Here is a 20,269-nt window from a genome sequence, read left to right as displayed (position 1 = left end):
AGTCAATCCAATTCAAGGTGGTCAACATATCTAATCAACCTTGGCCGACACAATGATGGCTATAACTCCGTCAGTGTTATAGATATTTAGCTACAATTTTATGTGATAGTACCTGAACATCATCTGCATCACATACTCTCAACAGATCATGGAAGATCTTTGTTTAAAACTTTGGCAAACAAGGCAGCAGGCAATGTGCATTCCTTCATGGAATGCTAGTTTAAGGTTTGTTTTTACAAATATAGATTATTTTATTCTGTAAGCCTATGTGCACCTCTTGTGATTTGCCTGACACAAACAGCACTTTCCCTTTTCACCCTATTATTTCCTGCCAGTGAGGAAGTTTTCCTTGGACTGCTGCTGGCTGTTTAGTTTTCCAAGTTCAGTGGGAGAGTCAGGATCTGATCTCATCTGTTATACACAGATACTCGGCAAAGCTCCATGCTTGCTCACACGCCCACCGCTCAGCAGAGGATGCAAATCCTGTCCACACCATTTATCACACCACTGTCAAGCCAGCAGCATCAACAACACCACTAAATCATCTGTATTTTAAAATCAAAAATTCTTTTAAAAAAAAAAAAAAGTCAAAATCTTACAATGTTATATGCTTATCTTCACAGTGTGACACAGAATGTCACCTTTAGTGTCAATTCCTAAATAAAAAAACTACTACTTGTAAAACTGTAAGCTGTAAGTCTTGCTCCAACAGCTGCATATTTTCCTTAAAATATTGTGTTCCTTAAAATTGTATTTGAAGGTTTTAGCCAGAAAAACTTTTTTTAAAATTTTTTTAACACTGATAGCAGGGTGGGTATGAATGTGCAGGTATCTTCTAATTCAGCAGATGGGATTTGTGAGTATGCTAATCTTATTCTGCATATAAATTTATATATATATATACATACAGATACATATATATGTATATAGACAACCAATTGGACATTGTGGTGATCGATAAGATCCAAAAAAAAGCAATGGCGGTGGATGTAGCAATCCTAAGTGACCGTAACATCAGGAAAAAGGAGCACAAGCAGCTGGAGAAATACTGAGGGCTAAAAGAAGAAATCGAGAAGGTGAGGAGAGTCAAGACCTCAGTGGTACCAGTGGTCATTGGAGCACTCGGTGTTGTGACCCCCAAACTGGAAGAGTGGCTCCAACAGATCCCATGCTTCAAACAGCAATAAGACATCACTTTGGCTGCTCTTTTTTGCTGTAACTTTATTAATTTTTCCAGGTTATCTAATGTTTTAATTATGATTTATCCCAGCACTTCCAAATAAGGGCCACAAAGACATCCTTAGTTAATAAGTAGGTGATTGTTGCCTACTCATTACTTACAATTTTTAAGTTACCAAACTCACTATTAATGAATGGTTAGCTAATCATTACTGATTGTGGTTAGGTGATGTTTACCTACTGAGTAATTACACTTTCTGGCTTTTCAGACTCATGATTAGCTAATGGTTAGCAAGTGTAAATAAAAGGTTGTTGACTTGTGCATCATTAGGACCAACACCAATAACCTCAACACTTTTTTCCTCTCAACAAAAAGGTAATTCAACCATCCAGTGCCATACTTCACATTGACTGAGCAGATGCTTTTATTCAAAGCAACTTCATGGAGTAACAAGTCAACTTTCCATCCGAAGATCTGGAGCGTACCTACTTCATACAGCAGTTCTTCGAATCAGTAACAGAAAGAATCAATCAGAACATTTACATCCAGATGTTTGTGTGTTTAGAATGTTTAAAACTAATTTTATATTCACTCGGTAAGACGAGTTCCTTCAAACTCAGCTGGTTTTTGGAGCAGATTCCAAAATTGAGGGCTAACTGTTTAAATGCTTTTTCCACCAACTCACAAAGAGCTTTTAGTACAGTCAAAACGAAGACCTCTTGTTAACAAACAGCAGCATTTTGTACTTTTTTGAGATTTTTTTAGGTTTTGTAGATATGAATGCAGAAGACAAAGAATACCTTTGTAAATGAGAATATGCCAGTGGCTTAAAAAGACAAAGCAGACGACCCAACATGAGAGTATGGTCTTCCATGGCTCCATGGTATCTATTTAAAGCAAAACATGATTCTAAAGAAGTCAGGTTTTAGGTTCAGTATTTCACAAGTACTGGATGTGAGACTTGAAGGTGAAAGAATCATCAGTCAGGATTCCTAAATATTAGTATTCAGAGATCCCTCAATCTCTGCCTCCTGAAGTTTAAGGATATATGGAAGAGTCAAGGAGTTTGATTCAGAGTTGGAGGCTGACACAGGTTCTGTCTGCTTTTTATCATTCAAAATTAGTTTAAAATCACACAAATTGTGCTGAACATTAAGTTTGTCAGAGCTGATAAAGTGCCTGATAAGGTGTAAATACAACAAAGTACATCACAACATTGTCAGCATAGAAGTGGAATTGAACTTCTTATACTTCTCCATCAATATGGCTGATATTTGAAATAAATTAGAGTGGTCCCAGAACTGATCCCTGGGGAACAACTTTGGCTACATGAAGGAAGCTAGAAGTGATGCCTTCTGCTTCCACACACTGATATAATATTGTACAACAAAACCTCCCAGAGCATAAACCCCAGTGGCCATGGTAGTTTCCTTAGTTTTTCTAATTGTTCATTTCAAAAAGAGCAGTGAAGTTTTTTTTTTAACATTTTACATAAACAATAACAAACAAAAAAGGATTTCGCGATATTTCAAATGATACAGCCTCGCCGGAAAGTCAGTCTGACTTTTTTGTCCAGTTTAAAAATATAAAGGCCCTCTCTAATACATCTTGTGTATATAGGTGGTGCTGCAGATTTCACTTTTATCTGATTATTTATTTTTTTATAGTTATCTGATGTAATTCCAACCCAACTTTGTATAAAGGGTAGATTGCATGTGGTAAATTTGATTATTTTATTATTGTCACTTATAATATCCTGATGTTTATCTTTTTTTGTTTGTTTCTGAATACAGCAGGCCCTGTGTTGTAACTGTGTGATATTGTTTCCTTCCTCAGGCCGTAGCCCTTTATACAGTAGAGGGCCTATCATTTCTGGCTGAGTGTCAGAGTAAGGCGGCTTTCAAAAGAGTTCAGATTGCCTAAGTCACTATTATTCACATTTAGACATCACTGTGACTTTTTTATTGCCTAACCACAAAGTTGCTGATAATCTTCAGTGACAAACTTGTTACAACAGTTCAGTGATACGATATGGTTCAAAGGCCTCAGTGTCACAAAATTAGAATGGAACTTTAATGGATCAGATGCAATATGAGTGTGTCCGTTGAGGGTTTTCTGTTAGGAAGAGAAGTGAAAGAAAGAAAAAGGAAGTACTTTTTTTGTAATAAAAAAAATTCAACAAAATTGTCAGGAGACTGTAGGTTCAAGGTTGCCTGCCAAACTGAGGTCATCTTTGTATCTCAGTCACATGTTTTTTTGTGTGTTTTCTACTACAGACACATGGACTGAAGCAAGAACTCCTTATCTGTGCCTCTGCACTGTCTGTTTCCTTCCTGCACCCGAATAGAAGCGCAGAAATAACTTTCTCCCCTTGGTGTCCCTCTACATGTTTTTGTGTGTTTGTGAACATTACTCCATCACTCGGCAGGAATACGTGCGCTCTTTGACGCATCGTGTACCCAAGTCACCCCTGCTGAATCTGGGACCTCCCAGTGGGTGGGAGTCGGAAACTTCAGCAGGGTGGGGCAAAGGGGGGGGGAAGGCGTGAGTGGTGTGTTGGTCTTAGCAGAGAGGCAGAGAGGGGGTGTGTATCTGCTTTAAGTACCGTGCAGCACATTCCTGGACTGACTTACAAACATATTCTGATCCAAGAGCAGTGCAGGTCCGGGCAGAAAACTTTTCCCAAAACTTTTCAGAGGCTGACTGAAGGCAGTGTTACACAGGAAGAAGAAGAAAAAGAAGAAGTTTCACCACTTATCTGAAGAAAGAAGAATCCAAGCAGACAAAGTAAGATTCTCAATAACTTGAGCCTTTTTATTCTTCATGTTGTCATCTTAAGTTTTGTGTGACCTTGAAGTTCTGCTCACAAGAGGACTTCACCACTATGAGCTTTTATGGTTTTACTGGTCAGTTCTGTTTAGACAGAGCTTCAGCCATATCATCATGTAAAACCTGATCATGATCATCATTTGTTTTTCTGGACTTTCCTTTTTTCATGGAAATGTAAAATTCTAAAATTCTGGACAAAAATGTAGTTATCAAAGATTCAAGCCGACCCGGCCATTTGTTATTTGCAAAGAGCTGACTTGAATCTGCTCATATCTGAGCTCAGCAACCATCCTGCATGCTGACATGAGGTGACAGAAGAAGAGCGGGGTGTCAGGGAGCACAGAGGGAGGAAGTAATAGAGGAAGTAATCATGTAGTCCGAGAAGATGAAGACCACTTAATTTCAAGCTTGGCTGATGCTTGGGTTACAGATCCATCTAAAGTGTGAGGCCTGCCGTATAAGAGGGATTGTGGCATGGCTTTTTCATAGTTTTAGGTTTAGGTGGATAACTAGTCAATTTTGCACCACCTTGGTGGGACAGAAATTAATTTCCCGTCTTAACACAAAGACTAAAATAGGAGATTAATTTAAAATTTTCATAATGAAGTTAAGAAGAAAGTCCTAGGCCCATGTTACAAAATCAAACAGCTGATTTGCTCCACTGTGTGCATCTCTGTGATTATAAACATTTCAGCCAAAACTTTAGAGGCTGTAGAAACCACTGAGGGAAGAGAAATGTCATCTGACCGGCAGATGAACTCAGGAAGTCCCAAGTGTTAATGTACTGAATCATCTCTGTCAGAAGCACAGATGGTGCATACACACATTCTTCTTAAACATGGACTTTGAGGCCTTAATACTGTCAGAAGCTCCCTTATACCCCCCTCCTCAGCTGCTATCTGCCCTTTGACCTCACCCACATAACTCTATTAGCACTGCTCTTTTCTTAAAATCTATTTTGTCACCTGTTTTGACATGTTTCCTCAATGCAAATATTTACTCCTGAAAATCAATACAGAAGCAATATTGTATTACTGACCTCTGTTTAAATATGCATTTATTGTCTACATTTCTACTGTCTTTAAAACACAAAAGTGTTGTATGGGTATTTCAATGTTTGACTTAGGAAAATGTGGACAGAAATTGTTTTCATAATATGAGAAAAAAATGTATTTCAATAAAATTGAAGGAGGGTAGACATAACATAAAATTGCAAAAATGTGCAACCTAAAGGCAATTGTGCTAGTTAGTTAGGTATATAAATACAGCTACTAAAATCTTCTGACTGTTACATTTGTAATATCATAAACTGGATCATAAAAAGAAGAACTTTTCTTTAAATTATGGCCCTAGTGTTGCATTGTGTTGCTACTTACCTTAGATGCGGCATTCTCAACTGTAAAACTTGACTGAAACAGCAGGACTAAAGTTATCTCACTGGACTGTGACACAAGTCGGGAAACAACATTTACAAGAGAGTCCGTTGTTCTGGTTTCAAACAAATGGTCAAGGCTGGAGGTCCGCTGAGCCAGAAGTAGGTTACTTTAAGTCTGCAGCACATTAGAGTTTGTGGGTGTTTTACAAGTACTCAGTTTTGTTTGTAGCTTCACAACTTTGTGAAGACTTTTGTAAAAACTCAAAAACGAAGCAGACAAAAAAGGAAGTGACTGAGGCATCCCTACCTCAGCTTTTCTGTTTTTAAGTTTTTCTTAGCACTCCCATTTGACCACTGACACTCGACCCAGAGCTACAGATCTGGGAATGCGTCTAAAGGACAGTCAGATGTGCCTGCAATGAATTATTGAATTTCTGTGGCTATTAAAGGTCTGTTTTAGGGTGTGGCCTAACACCGAGAAATATGTTCATATGGTGCACATTACTGTCCACCTAGCATGCACACTAGTTTATGTGCACACTAGGCATTATGACCACATAAAACCCATTAATCTGCAGAAGATGGAATCCAGCTGCTTGTAGGAGTTAGGCTAAAACACACAGGGAGTTTACCCAACAAGATCTGATAAGCATCCCATACTGCTTTGGGAATGTCTGAATGTCAGAAATGTGGTAATTGTGAGAAAATCAAGTAAAAGTTGCATGAACTTACATGATGGAAAGATAAAGAATGTGGGAAAGCTTGAGAGACTTTGGGTTAATCTTGGTGGTATGAACTTCCAAAGATAAATGTTTGGAAGTTTTCCTTGGGAACGTTCAGCAATTTTGTTAATAGGCTTCAACAGACTATGTTCCACAGATTTCATTTTAAATTATTCATGAGAGTTTTATAATGATCATTCAAATGGCTCACAGTTTTTCATTCTGAGATAACTGACTGTTATTTATGTTTTAAGAAAGTCAAGAAAAGTTAGTTAGTTACATCATTAGTTACATCTGGACATTTATTATGCTAACTCAAGTTCAACCCGTGTTGTTTCAGTAACATTACTTTGTCTTTCAGAATGCCAGGTGAACGGCTGATACTACGAAGCACATCGGATATTGGGCGTTTTCCCGGTGCGGCCCCACCCACCAGAGTGGAGCTCAGCATTCAGAAGTCTGAGGAGAAGAAGCAGGAGGAACGGGGCTGCCGTCGCTGGTTCAGGAAGATCTGTCCATGTTGCTGTAAGCGGCAAAACAGCACATCCCATGATATCACAGATAAGGTGGAGTGGACCAAAGAGTCCGTCTCCGAGCCTGTCAAACCAAAGCCTGAGAATGGAGAAACAAAGGACACTGAAGGTAATGTCACTGACTTATTAAGCCATAGTAAAAACATTTCATTCAGCTCCTTGAACAGTAGTTTGCATCATATAAACATGAACATATCATATAATACCATAATTGATAAAGAATATCCAACCTGTTCCTCTTTCAGAAGGGAAGCTGTCAGTGTGCTCCGTGGACCTGTTGAGCTCCAAGACGGGTCAGAACAGAGTGGAGCATCACACTGATCTGTATCATGGAGATGAGCTGATCATCCGCAGAGGACAGACCTTCCACATGGAGATGGAGCTCAACCGGCCTTTTAATGCTGACACTGAAAAGATGCACCTAGAGCTCAAAACAGGTAACACACACTCACAAATGCCCGTAAAGAAATGCTTTCATCACTTTTTAACTGGACATTTTCAGGCAGAATCTCCAGTTATGTCTTTAACACTTGGAGTCGAAGGTTAGATTAAAGATGGAACTATGACATCATTGTTTTCAAAATACTTCGTTTAGGTTGTCCAAACAAGAATACAATAATGGCGTTTTAGGACTTTTTTCACTCTGGAGCCCAGTTTAAAAAAATGCCATCTAGGGAGTTTTCAAAACACCATTCTCATGTGGATGCAGGCTGAAATTATATTAAAAAAGCTTTCCATATCCACAAAATGCTGTCCCGTGTGGACCAGGCCCTAGTCGCTGTATTGTTGTTTAAATCTACACTAGAGCCTAGATGACAAATGACTATTAATGATCAATTAACTAAACAAATTACAACAGCAGATTACAACAGTAAGCAGTAAATTAAAAGGTCTTCTTGTTTTAGTAAAACTAAGGCAAAATGATCACCATGCTGACATTTTCACTAACATCTTTTATAAGCATCATTAGCCTCATTAATGTTGCTAACAGTAACAGCAGTCTGAGTCAGTAATACAGCCTACCTCAGCCTAAAGTTTTCCTAACTCATTGGGTTGCAAATATTTTCTAATTCAATGTGGCCCATGACAGACTTGAAGCTGAAAGCTCAAAAAGAATCCAACATTACATGATGAACAGCAGATAATATTCAATTCCATTCCAGCAATAACAGATGAAATAAGTTAGTGGCTAAAAGCAAATAAAGTAAATATGCAATTTATCTTCACACATAGGAGGTTTTCTTGTTTTCTATATGTAAAATTGACAGAATTCCCATTTAACTAATATTACAAAAGTCTAAAGTGAAATTAGACACTGACAACAAGTGTGAAATGCAATCATAATGCTTTACATTGCTCTGAAGTTTAAATGGAGCAGCAGTTTAACTATAGCTTCCCCACGCGTTCTGGATTCCACCCAGCTTTAACAGTTTCCAGACCTCAAGACACCGAACACCCCCCTCTGGTATTTACCGGCCTCACACTGCTGCACACTTGAGAATAAATGGTCATTACATCACCACATGGCGATAATCGTCTGTCAACCACCGCTTAGACAACTTTCTCTGCTGCATCTGCAGAGAAAAACCATTACAACAAGAACTGATCTCAGTCCAAGTTTCTGTTTTAAGAAGCTGAAAAAAAGGTTTAGACAGTTCTCCACACAGACAAAGTTGTTTCTTCAGATAAGACATGCTGTTTTCAAAAGATTTCCTGCTCAATAAATATTCAGAGGTAAGAGAGGAAGGTCAAGGAGTCTTGCATGCAGTCAGATGGAGAACAATGCTTTCTTGATAAACTTCATGCTGGTTCAGAAAGTGGCTGCTTGGCTGGGGCTCAATGGCAAACAGCTAAATGGAAAGCATTCAGCCCATCCTAACCAGGCTGCAGGGCTTGTTACTCGATAAAATATTGGGTTGCATAAAACAAAGATTAAAGGTAATTATAGGAACACTCATAGCACGCATGCTTTTCTTTCTGAAAAAAAAAAGTGACAACTTTGTTTACGCAGAGCACAGCTGGGAGTGGGTGTGACGCATTTGTGGTTTACAGTTTGGTCTCATCAACCAGAAGTGCCTGACTAACACAGCGATAGGACTAACTTTACTGTTCTACAAGATGTTGCAATAATCCCTCTCCACTGGAACTGTATATACTTGACTGTATTTCATCTAAATATCAACTGAGAACAGAAAATAGAAGAAAAATAATGCTCATTTTCAGACAGGCTCCTGATTTTTGTAGACTTTTTGGTGTTCAGAGCATTAGAGTTCATTGAACACGGCAAATGTAAAAGTTTATAAATCACTCTAAGACGTGCAAAACAGCACCACACATGCAACAGAAGATACATTTATATAACATATCTGTTGCAGGTCTCTTGCCCAAAGTGTCCAAAGGGACCCATGTTATTATTCCGCTGGTGAAGCACCTGGAGGACGAACGCTGGGAGGCCAAGATTACAGAGCAGAACGGCAGCAAGATCAAGCTGTCCGTAAACTCTCCAGCCAACGCTGTGATCGGCCTGTACGGGCTCACTGTGACGACTCGGTCTCTGAAGGACCAGACGCCAACCACTCACAACTCCAGCAAGAGCGTCATCATGCTGTTCAACCCTTGGTGTGAAGGTAAGCTGGCAGCAGGGGGAGATGGATGGAGGGCAGGAATGTGGAAGAGATGAGTAAATAAAGACATGTCAGGGCGGATGGGAGCATTAAATTGATTTGGAAAGGCGGTGTTAAAAAAAAGGCCTAGAACGAACCTTTCATAAAAAAAACTGAGGCATGAATTTCTTGAAACATGAGTCTTGTGAGAAAAACTGGTGAAGCTCACGTGCTCGGTCATGTACCCAGAGCACATTTGCATGACTGTTACAAAAATATTTCAATCGATGTGAGCGCAAATACTTGGAGAAACTTGATGTCTAATAAGACATCTAATCTCTGAAAGCAGAGCTGATATCATGTTACACATGGGTGAGAAAGACCAACTGAATCCAGCAGTGTGTTGCTGTCCATCAAGAGGCTACAGCGTGACTGTAGGGAGCTGTGGGAGTTATGTAACTCCTCTGGATGGGGTTCAAAACCTCTGGCACACTTGGTTGGCCCACTGAAGTACTGCTCCCAGCTACATTTGAGATTGAAAGAATCTGTGCTTAAGATGAAACAGTTCTGAGCTGCCTCATTCATGAAACATTTATACATAGCGTCATGCTTTTTAACCTACTGTTGCCTGGAGAGCTGAATGCCCAGTGAAACAGTAAAAAGACAAAAAAACAAAACAAAACACCATGTAAACAAGTAACAAGAAATAAATCTTGCACAGCTTCAAGGCAAGAAATATGCATGCACTGCAAAAACAACGTTTTAACAAGACACTACAAAATAGACCTTTCAGGGGCATGAAGAATTGAAGGGGATAGTTGGGACACTCGGGCAGTTGTCATGGTGACTTGGAAACAGTTGGGACTCAAGGTGGAGAGGTCCCCTTCCAACTGGAAGACTGATAGTTGATTCCTCGCCTCTCCACAAATGAATCTTGTTTTCCCCAACCAATTTGCTTATGGTTATTTGAGTGTTGAGAAAAACCTCTGAATACTGTATATTGTTAGTGAACATACTTTATGTAATGGGGACTTTGTTATTTTAAAAAGCATCTAGTGGGAGTTACACAATGTCAGAAATAAATGTCAACCTGCAATGACATACATCCTCGAATGTTTCAAATTTTGACATGTGTCATAAATTATTGCCAATATTTTGTTGTTTTTGTTTTTAAATTGGAGGGATTGAAGAGAACTGAACATATAATAATGTGTTTCAATGATTTGAAAAGAAAGTTAAATATTTCAAAAAGTATGCAAAGTTTCAGAAACCAAAAGTCATAGCACCCATCCCCTGAATGGGCTGAACATTTTGATAAGGTTAAAACAGCACAAAATATGGAGCAGTAGTTAGATTGGGGACAAAAAAAAAAACATACAGAAAACAGGTAAACAATATTGGAAATGATGAATTAACATTCACACATTACCTCTTCAAATTGAGGTTGTTCAAAAAGCTATCTACAACAGGTAAGATGATAATTGTTTATAAACTCTCCACAAAAACCCAACATCCAAAGCTGTGAACTATTGTTTTAGATGAGTTTGGGCTTAGAAAAAAAAAGTTGTACTATTTTTTTTTCTTCCTGTAGTAAAGTTCTGGCTTGTATTCATGAATACAAACTTTCCTCTACTGAGATTTCCAAGGTTTCTGTGCCCAAGCTGGGACTTCCGCTGATTTTATGCCTCTGCCTGAAGGCTTAAACTCCACAGCTATTGTTTTTTGAGCCTATGATGCAGTATTTATTTCCTCTTTACTTTTTTTTTTTAAGAAGAGACAGGATTTTATAATGACAGGATATGTTAAAACTCTTCCTATTCATTAGATTTATGCAATAAAAAAACACAATTTTAAAATTACATACAATATTTGCATGCACACAGCTTTTCATCATGAATCTCTCCTTGCCTACAGACATGCGCACACAAATAAATAAAAGCCTTTCTGCTGCTCCTTATACATCCAGTCAAATAACCCACTAAGACATGAGATTTTCCACTAGTTTTTGTATTGCTTTTTCTTTTACTTTTTTTTTACACCCCAGCTGGTTTAGGCAGATGGCCGCCCATCCTGGGCCTAGTTTTGATTCTGCTGGAGGTTTCTTCCTGTTAAAAGGGAGGCATTTCTTTCCACTGTCACCAATATGCTTCTCAGAATGGGAGATTGCGACGAAGTGAGGTATTGAGAGTGAGGTGCTGCCTCAAATGGAGGAGTTTACGTTTCTTGTTCACAAGTGAGGGAAGAATAGAGCGTAAGATCATCAGACAGATCGGTGCAGCCTCTGCAGTATTACGTACTACGTAGCGGTTGGTCTGCATTCCTGCCCTCACCTATGGTCAAGAACTCTGGATAGTGAGGAAAAGAACAAGATTACAGATACAGGCTGTCAATTTTTTTTTTCTTCTGCAGGGTAGTTGGGCTCCCTTAGAGATAGGGTGAGAAGTTCGGTTATCTGTGAGGTACTCGGAGTAGAGCCTTTGCTCCTCTACATCAAGAGGAGCCAGTTCAGGTGGTTCAGGCATTTGGTAAGGATGCCCTCCTGAAGGAGCTGGAAGAGATGTCTGGGCTTCCCTGCTCAAGCTGCTGCCCCAGCAACCCCACTCCAGAACAAGCAGCAGACAGTGGATGGATGGTTTTCATTTACAAAAAAATGTAGCCTCAAGATTTTTAAAAACATGTAATGAAGAAACAGATGTCCCTCCATATTTTAATTTGTCAAGGCTTTTGTAGCTTTTTTCTTTCTTTGTTTTTTTTAGAAAACACTCGAAAATAAGATTCATTGTGTATTCTGCTCAGTTTGTCAAACGATCCATACAGGATATTTGACAGAAAGACCAGCATTTGCAACGCAGCGAATCAAAACAAAACTGACAAACAAAAAAAAAAACAGTGGACCTGAGTTTGATCTAAAAAGTCTGCCTTTCATTATAGATTTGCTGCTTTTGGCCTTGTGCCCAATCTCTTTTTCCCTAAACCAATCTCTCCCTCACTCCTATAAAAGTCCAAATCCAACAATTACTGAATCGAAAGCGGTGGGGTAAGTTTAGAGTAATCCATGCAGCTGGTGAAAACCTGTCTACTCTCTGTTTTTTTCTGTCTCTGTGTGTATTTCCTGCTTTTTAATGCCTCTGTTCCAGTTTTCTTTTCTGCTATCTGCTGACCCGACGTGACTCAGTGGCCCCAGTGCTGTGTTTTCAGGCCTCCTCCCTCACAGCCCCTTCTGTCTTTCTCCCGACATTCCAAGAATTTTTTAAATAAGGAGTTAAAATCACAACTGTCAACGCTGCCAGATGCTGAAGCTTCACCTCCTCGGCTCTCTCCTTTAAAAGTCTCAGCATGCTGTTATGCTTCACTTTCCTCCTCCTCACTCTTTAAGCTCCCATCCATAACTTCCCATCTTTCTCCCAGCTGTGAGTTTTAAAACCTTCTTTCCTCCCCTACTTATTTGCTTTTCTTTATGTTCATCTTAGATACTTTTCTTGTTTTCCCTTTCTTTTTCTCAGTCAGGTTCCTTCTCTCCCACCCATGGTTAATCATGCTGGTGATAGCGACAGATAAAAAGAATGGAAAACAGAAGTACACATACTTTTGAAGCCAATGTGAAGTGGCCCACGCCCAAGTCTGTGGGACTGTATTTTCTCCAAACACTGTTTCCTACAAATGACTGAGGGCCCCACAGCTAGGTCCATGGATTCATTGTGTTTCTTCACCATTTCCTCACCTCTGGGACTTGTTCACATAAAAAAGCCACATTCTTTAGGGGCTGAGTCACTGGCTTTAAAGTAGAAGTTTGGGGTTATTTCCACAGAGAAGCAAAAGCAAAAATCAAGCCCATTTGGGGAGAAGAAATCCTGTCAACTTTGGTTTAAATAACAGAACAAAATTGTCTACAGTATTGGAAGAAAAAAGCTGCACTCCCTGTATAAACAACTATATACTCATGAGTTCAGTGTCAAAAGAAATATTTCTGTAATGTGATTTGTGTATTTTTCAGAGGATGCTGTGTTCCTGGATGATGAAGAGCAGAGGAAGGAGTATGTGCTGAACGACACAGGGAGGATTTACTACGGCACAGAGAAACAAATTGGTGCTCGCACATGGAACTTTGGGCAGGTAGAGACTGGAGGAAATACTGCTTCTGTTTCTGAATTATAATTACTGCACCTTTAGCCTGTGGCACATCTTACTATACTTAAACTAGACCTCTGTAAATACTTGGGACTTTAACCTACAGCTAAAAAGCAATGTCAAAGAAATAGTTTGTATTTTGAAATTGGATTCTGTTGAAAGGTATAAATTATTAATATCTTTATTTATTTGACAAAACATGACTTCAGAAATGACTAGACTATTCTTTTAAGGCTTTCACAAGTTTTGTGAGGGGAAAATGTAATTTTAGTGACACACTTATTTCTTTCTGGTTTAGTAAAATAAAATGGTTTCATTTTAAATTTCACTCCTTTCTTCACTGTAGTTTCATGAGGGAATCCTGGAAGCAAGCCTCTTCATCCTGGAAAAGAGCGACATGGCCCCATCTGGCCGAGGGGATCCTGTCAATGTGGTCAGGGTCATCTCTGCCTTGGTGAGCATTTACCCAAAAAATGTACTAGCACATAAAAAAAGAACCACGAAAGTACATTGTAATTTGTACTAATTTCTTTACATAAAGTAAAAGTCATGAAATGACCGAGCAATGTGGTGTTTTTGCAGATAAACGCTCAGGATGACTTTGGGGTTCTGGTTGGGAACTGGTCAGGGGATTACTCTGGGGGCGTGTCTCCTGCGGCATGGAGCAGCAGCGTGGAGATCCTGAGGAAATACCACTCCACCAATGGAACCTCTGTGAATTATGGGCAGTGCTGGGTCTTCTCTGGGGTCACCACAACAGGTGAGGAAGTGAAATGTAAAATTATTATAAAGCTGCGTTTGATGGTGTGCAGGGTGTGGTTTCTGTTAGGGGCTGAATCACAAAGGGTGAAGTAAAACTGAGTGATGAAAGGCATGTATCGTGCACTTGTGTTCACATGAAACACTTACAGAAGACACCTGACAATCCATATGTGAGCAGTTGGAGAGCTTCACATGATAGCTCACTCACTTTAACACATACATGTAATAGCTATCCATAGGTCAAACACAAGCTGAGTTCCTTATGTTGGCATTCTTCTCATACCTTGCTACTTTTGTCACAAATGGAGCAACATGTGTTGCTTTCATTCAGCCTAAAATAAAGCTCATCTTGTTATCCTAGCAAAACGTATATAAAATGTTACATTTTACTTTAGGCCAATAAATAGTCTTGCATGTTCAAATGAATCTGATTTTTCTTGTTTTCAGTGCTGCGCTGTCTTGGCATACCCGCTCGTAGCGTGACCAACTTCCAGTCTGCACACGACACTGATGTTTCCCTCACGACAGATGTCTATTTTGATGAGAATATGGAGCCAATTGATCACCTCAATAATGACTCTGTTTGGTAAGATTTAAAACTTTTTACTGGACAGAAGACCTTATAGGGGAGCATGCTGCTGAATGCATACCTTAGGAATGTATTTTAGTTTTAGCTCTACTTCAAAAGTACTTCCAGTAAAGTTGAAAGCCCAGAGAAATCATGTCATTTCAGTTATTTGTAATCACTTCAAACTACAGAAAATAATCTGCTTTTTTGTGATACACGTAATTAAACTACAAGAGTGTATCACTCCCATCAGCTGTTTCTTACACCCTTCATCCTTAACTTTGAAGCAGGCAGTAGTTGTGATGTGGCTAATTGCTACATCTTAAGTAGTGGTAATTGGTCTTCTGTAGCTAACCCCCTTTCTGTTCAAGCTTTATAAAAAAAAAAAAAAGCTTAGCCACATATACCCTTGCAGTTATTAACAAATTTACCCATTTTAACCCTTTTACAACTATTTGAAGAATAAAGTTAAGACAAAGAAGTGGCTAGCCAAGATGTTCCTCCTTTTTAATTGAAGTTGTGTGTTTTAGAATCAGTCCACCCTGAAAAATGAACAGATTAAATATATTAAAAGCCTAAAATGAGTGACATTTTTGCCCATGATGATGTAAACTTCTGACCACAACTGTTAGAGTAGCTCCTGAACTGAGAAAATGATCTGCCTGTAGGAACTTCCACGTGTGGAATGACTGCTGGATGGCCAGACCAGACCTTCCTCCTGGCAACGGAGGCTGGCAGGCTGTTGACTCCACTCCCCAGGAGACGAGCCAGGGCATCTTCTGCTGCGGCCCCGCCTCCATCAGTGCCATCCGCTCCGGTCATGTGTACCTCAAACACGACACGCCTTTTGTCTTTGCTGAGGTCAGTGCTAGAATATGTTTGTGTGCTTTACTCTAACTTGCAAGTCTTTAGGATTTACACCGAAAATCTTTTGGCCTGAAGAAATTTGTCCTATAATGTGCCTTCAAGTTTAAGTAGCTTGAATTAGGGATTATGTTTATGAGTTTATAATTTACATTGAGATTCTGAGGAGGGGATTTCATAACCCCTGAATTCTACAAAAATAAGAAATAACGAAAAAGGTATATTTGATTTATGTTATAAAATCAATCTTCAGAAGGTGTGATCCTATTTGCTATTTGTTTGTCAGGTCAACAGTGATAAAATCTACTGGAAAAGGAACCTCGATGGTACATTCAGCCAGATCTTCACTGAGAAGAAAGCTGTCGGCCACTGCATCAGCACCAAAGCAGTGGGCTCTGATGAACGTGAAGACATCACACACCTGTACAAACATCAAGAAGGTACTGAAAACACACATAACTTGTCTTACTGCATTTCTAAAATAAGTCAATGCCCAAAGAGCGGACAAGATAACTTGCAAATTTTGTTATGAATAGATCGACTAATCATGTTTTATTTTAAAATATTAGAAATATGTGTCTCTGGTAACCTTATTTGGAAAGACTGTGTGCTGTATCTCATAGCATGTAATAAATCCCTAAGTCAGAAAGCGGTCCACTCACCTCTTCCTCCTCCTCCTCATCTTTTCCAGATTCAGAGGAGGAACGCATTGCCGTGGAGACAGCAAGTCGCTATGGCAGCAAGCCAGACGTCTATTGTGCTCCCGCAGCAGAGGACGTGCATGTGGAGGTGCAGCTAGATGGCGAGGGACCCAAGATGGGCTGTGATGCCAAGCTGAGCATTGTGGTAAAGAACATGAGCTCAGAGCCCCGTCAGACCACTCTGCACAGCCAGGTGGCTGTCATGCACTACACTGGTGTGCTGAAGAATGCCATCAGGAAGGATCAGATACCTGTGGAGCTTTTGCCGAATGAAGGTTTGCTTTTTTTTTTTAATTGTCTTCCTTTATATTTGGGAAAATATATAAGTAGAGGTTAGGTTAAAAATAATTAGAATTAGTTTAAAAATAAAAACAAATTGCTGCAAGTTTGAAAAATCCTTTACACCATACAACTTTTTTATGCAATAAAATTTAAATGCTAAGAATAACTTTGTAGTGGAATATTAGGTCAGTGAAGTGAGTTTGTAACAAAAGTCTTTCTACAGTCTTGCGAACCTTCATTACCTAAACAGAATATGATCGTACAATACAGTAAAGATAAAAACTACCTAAAACAGTATTTTTTACTGCTCATTACTTAAACTAGTATCTTTAAGAGCAGATAAATTTGTTAATTTCTTTTTTCTATAGTTTGTGTTTATGCTTTATTGTGCAGAGTTAACTAGAGGAGCTTTACTAATACTTTTGCTGGCTAAAACCTATATTGAAGTTGCATAAAAGAGAATCAGTTTCCCTGTCTTTCATCTCATAAGCTAAGCTAACTATGCATCTTCTTGTGTACTAAAGTAAGACACTGCTCACATCTATTACTAACATATGTCTCAGGTAGTCCAATTTCATTTAAATAGCTCTAAATGTAGGTGTTAACAGACTCCATGCAAACTGAAAACATCTTCACTCAGACCACCTTTTATTTGCAAATGTCAAGTAGTCTGAACATAATCTGTCATGAGCCAAACTGTAGGACCACCTACTGAACTGCTATTAACTACGTAACATAACATAAAATAAAATTAAGACATCAAAAAAAAAAATAAAAAAGACTGCCTTAGTTTCTGGCTGTTTAAGTATAATTAAACAATCATCCTTGGGAAAATTCTAAAGATACAGTTTTATTTGATTGTTTGTTAAACAACAAAACTTTGAATGACTTGTTTATCAGAATCCCACTCAATAAAAATGATATTTTATTAATCAGAGGGGATTACGGGATACAGTGTGATGAGTTTCTCTTCAATTTCAAATTTGTTCTGATTATTTTTAAAGCTGATTGGACTTGCTGTGGTCACTACAAGCTTTAATGGGGTACAGGTGTGAATGCTTTCAATCAGAGCTGTCCACTTATCATCAAATCACCCAGGACAGATGTTAGTCCTAGGTCTAAACAGGGTCTAAGAGTGGCTTAAATTTTCACATCTAGTGCTCAGCAGAATAGTAAATATCTGTATGTCTATCTTAAAACTTCCTCTTTTCTCTCCACTCAGAAAAGACCATCGAATGGATCTTACCCTACCATCAGTACCAGAACCAGTTGGTGGATCAGGCAGCACTGATGCTATCCCTGTGTGGAAGAGTCAATGAAACCAAGCAAGTGTTAGCCAACCAAACAAGCTTCAGGCTCCGAACACCTGACCTCAGCATCACGGTAAGAGACTGTAATTCGAGCCTGAGCATGATTTAACCACAGAAGTTCAGAATCTGTAGAGTTTAATTTCTCCTCCTTGGCTTCTTGGCAGCCTCTGAATGATGCTGTGGTTGGGAAGGAGATGTCAGCCAAGATTACCTTCACCAACCCACTGCCATGTACGCTGAAGAATGTCGTGTTCAGAGTGGAGGGCCTGGGCCTCCAGAAGGGCCATGAAATAATCGTAGGGTAAGACTTCATCTTCTGTTCACCATCTCTGTCTGTTCTTCACATATACCTCATTTTGAGTCTAACACATCACCTCTTTTTCCTTCTCTTTCAGCGATGTTGGCAGTCACTCCACTGTGACACTGACAGAACACTTCATCCCCTCCCAACCCGGACCCAGGAAGCTGGTCGCATCCCTCGACTGTAAACAGCTCACTCAAGTGCATGGAGTGGTCGACATTGTTGTTCGTGAACAGTGAGAGGAAACCAGAAGGCCCAGCATCCCTCACATCACTTTTTATTTGAGGATTTAGGCTGAGAGCTTCTAAACATATACTGTAGAATGTGTTGAACGCCTGTATGTTAGAAAGTCTTGTTTTGTTTTATTCCAAACTTTTGATATTCTGAAATATAAAAACACAACTAACAAATGTAGTATCAATAAAGTGATAATACTGCTTCAAATAGAAAGCATTCAGGCATTGAAGTTATAAATCTTATACTAAACATTAGTGTAATTTAAGACCACTGAACATAACATGTGAAGGTGCAAAGTGAGACCATTTTGTGATCATGTAAATCATGCATTTGTATTGTTTGAGCAGCATGTTTTAATGTGAAAAGTGTTGACAAAATGATCAGCACATGGCTAAAATGGAGGAGGTGTGTTTGTTGAAATCCCACAGAAACTATGACTATAACAAAATTAAAATGTCTGAATTTTACAGACTGGTTCACAAGAAAAAAAAAAGGAAAAAGGATGCATTCTGCATGGCTAGAAATCGTTCAGCTATGAAGAGAAATGTAATTTCCCTGTTTTACATTAAAAAGCACCAAGTTGGTGCTCAGATACTTTTTTTTCCAGCTGCTGAATGCCAAATACCCTCCTTCCAATAGATGTTACGTTGTATTACTGGTATGTTTGTTCATCATCTGTGAATGATTACAGTGACAGATTTTTTGTAACTCCAAGCAGAGACCTTACAGAAGCACTCACTTACCAAAGCGTCTCCTGGTTTTAGTCTCTTTAACTGTAACACTCAATGTACAATGTGAAGAAAACTATGTATTACACATCATATTATTTATCTACTTATCTATTTTTTGTATAATCTATGTTGTGTCTCTAATAAAGTTCTAAAAAACTTTGGCTTGGTCCATGAATTATTTATCAGACAAGACTATACCGGTTAAAGAAATGGTAATGTGAAGCAGATGTCATTTTCCATTTTGATAACCTAACAATAGATTTAAAACTTTTCTTGGTATACCTGTAGTTTTCCTTATCAAGGACAGATGTACTCACTATACCCTATGATTTTACAGCTACAAAAATATTCATGTCACAGAAATGGGACCCCAGATTTAATGCTGGATACAGTTTTTGTGAAGAAAGCTGAATTTCTACTGTGGCTGGCGAAAACTGACTGTTCATCCATCCTCTCCACCTATTAATCTTCCTCTCACATTTATAATCAGAGCCACAATTTGGGCTTCTTTTTTTAAGAGAAACAATATCTTACCTGTTGTAGATAACTCTTTAAACAAGATTGGAGAGCATGTTGATTTCTGACTGGACTGACGAGCTAACAACTAGTTCAACACGGACCTTAACCAACATGTATTGGTTTCCCTCAATTTCAGAAATTAGATAACGCTTCATGCAAAAGCTAATTTAAAAATCTTTGCTCTGGCTTTACTTTCACATGACAGGATCATTTACATCAATATATATATGACGCCAGTGTGGCAGTAGTAGCTAGCTGTAAACTTCCCTGTCGCAGCCTGGGATCACTTCTAGCAGGGGTATCTTAAGATTTATGCTGCAATAAACTAAAATGTGAAAACAACGGTGATGTAAAAGAAGCAGTTTAAAATACTGCAACTTTAAAACATGAAATTTGGGGGAATGGAGTTGTTTTATGATGACAGTGATTCACTTTGGTTAAGGTCTGCTTGGACTAGGCATTAGCTCATCAATTCCAGCCAGACTCAAACTCTATTATACCAAACTAAAGTTGTGCAATGATCTATTTACAGCAGTTAAGAGGTTATTGTGTATAACCTTTCTACTGAACCCTATTACAAAAGATCCTAACCTTTTATAAAGCCCTGTTAACACAGGTAAAAAA

General features: G+C 38.8%; 1 protein-coding gene across 1 annotated transcript; it reads left to right on the top strand.

Moving 5' to 3' along the window:
• The first annotated feature begins 3,767 nt into the window (after positions 1-3,767).
• Positions 3,768-19,287, top strand: tgm1l1 (transglutaminase 1 like 1). The gene is made up of 14 exons (XM_017420925.3): positions 3,768-3,967; positions 6,468-6,748; positions 6,885-7,076; positions 9,015-9,266; positions 13,237-13,355; positions 13,717-13,824; positions 13,953-14,130; positions 14,580-14,718; positions 15,369-15,561; positions 15,851-16,004; positions 16,256-16,540; positions 17,770-17,930; positions 18,022-18,158; positions 18,253-19,287. Exons 2-14 carry the CDS (start codon positions 6,469-6,471, stop codon positions 18,395-18,397), a joined length of 2,343 nt encoding a protein of 780 aa, XP_017276414.1. The 5' UTR covers positions 3,768-3,967; position 6,468; the 3' UTR covers positions 18,398-19,287.
• Positions 19,288-20,269: the final 982 nt, after the last annotated feature.

The sequence above is a fragment of the Kryptolebias marmoratus genome, linkage group LG20 (assembly GCF_001649575.2).
Source record: "Kryptolebias marmoratus isolate JLee-2015 linkage group LG20, ASM164957v2, whole genome shotgun sequence".
Taxonomy (NCBI): domain Eukaryota; kingdom Metazoa; phylum Chordata; class Actinopteri; order Cyprinodontiformes; family Rivulidae; genus Kryptolebias; species Kryptolebias marmoratus.
This window is presented reverse-complemented; position numbering and strand designations above follow the sequence as displayed.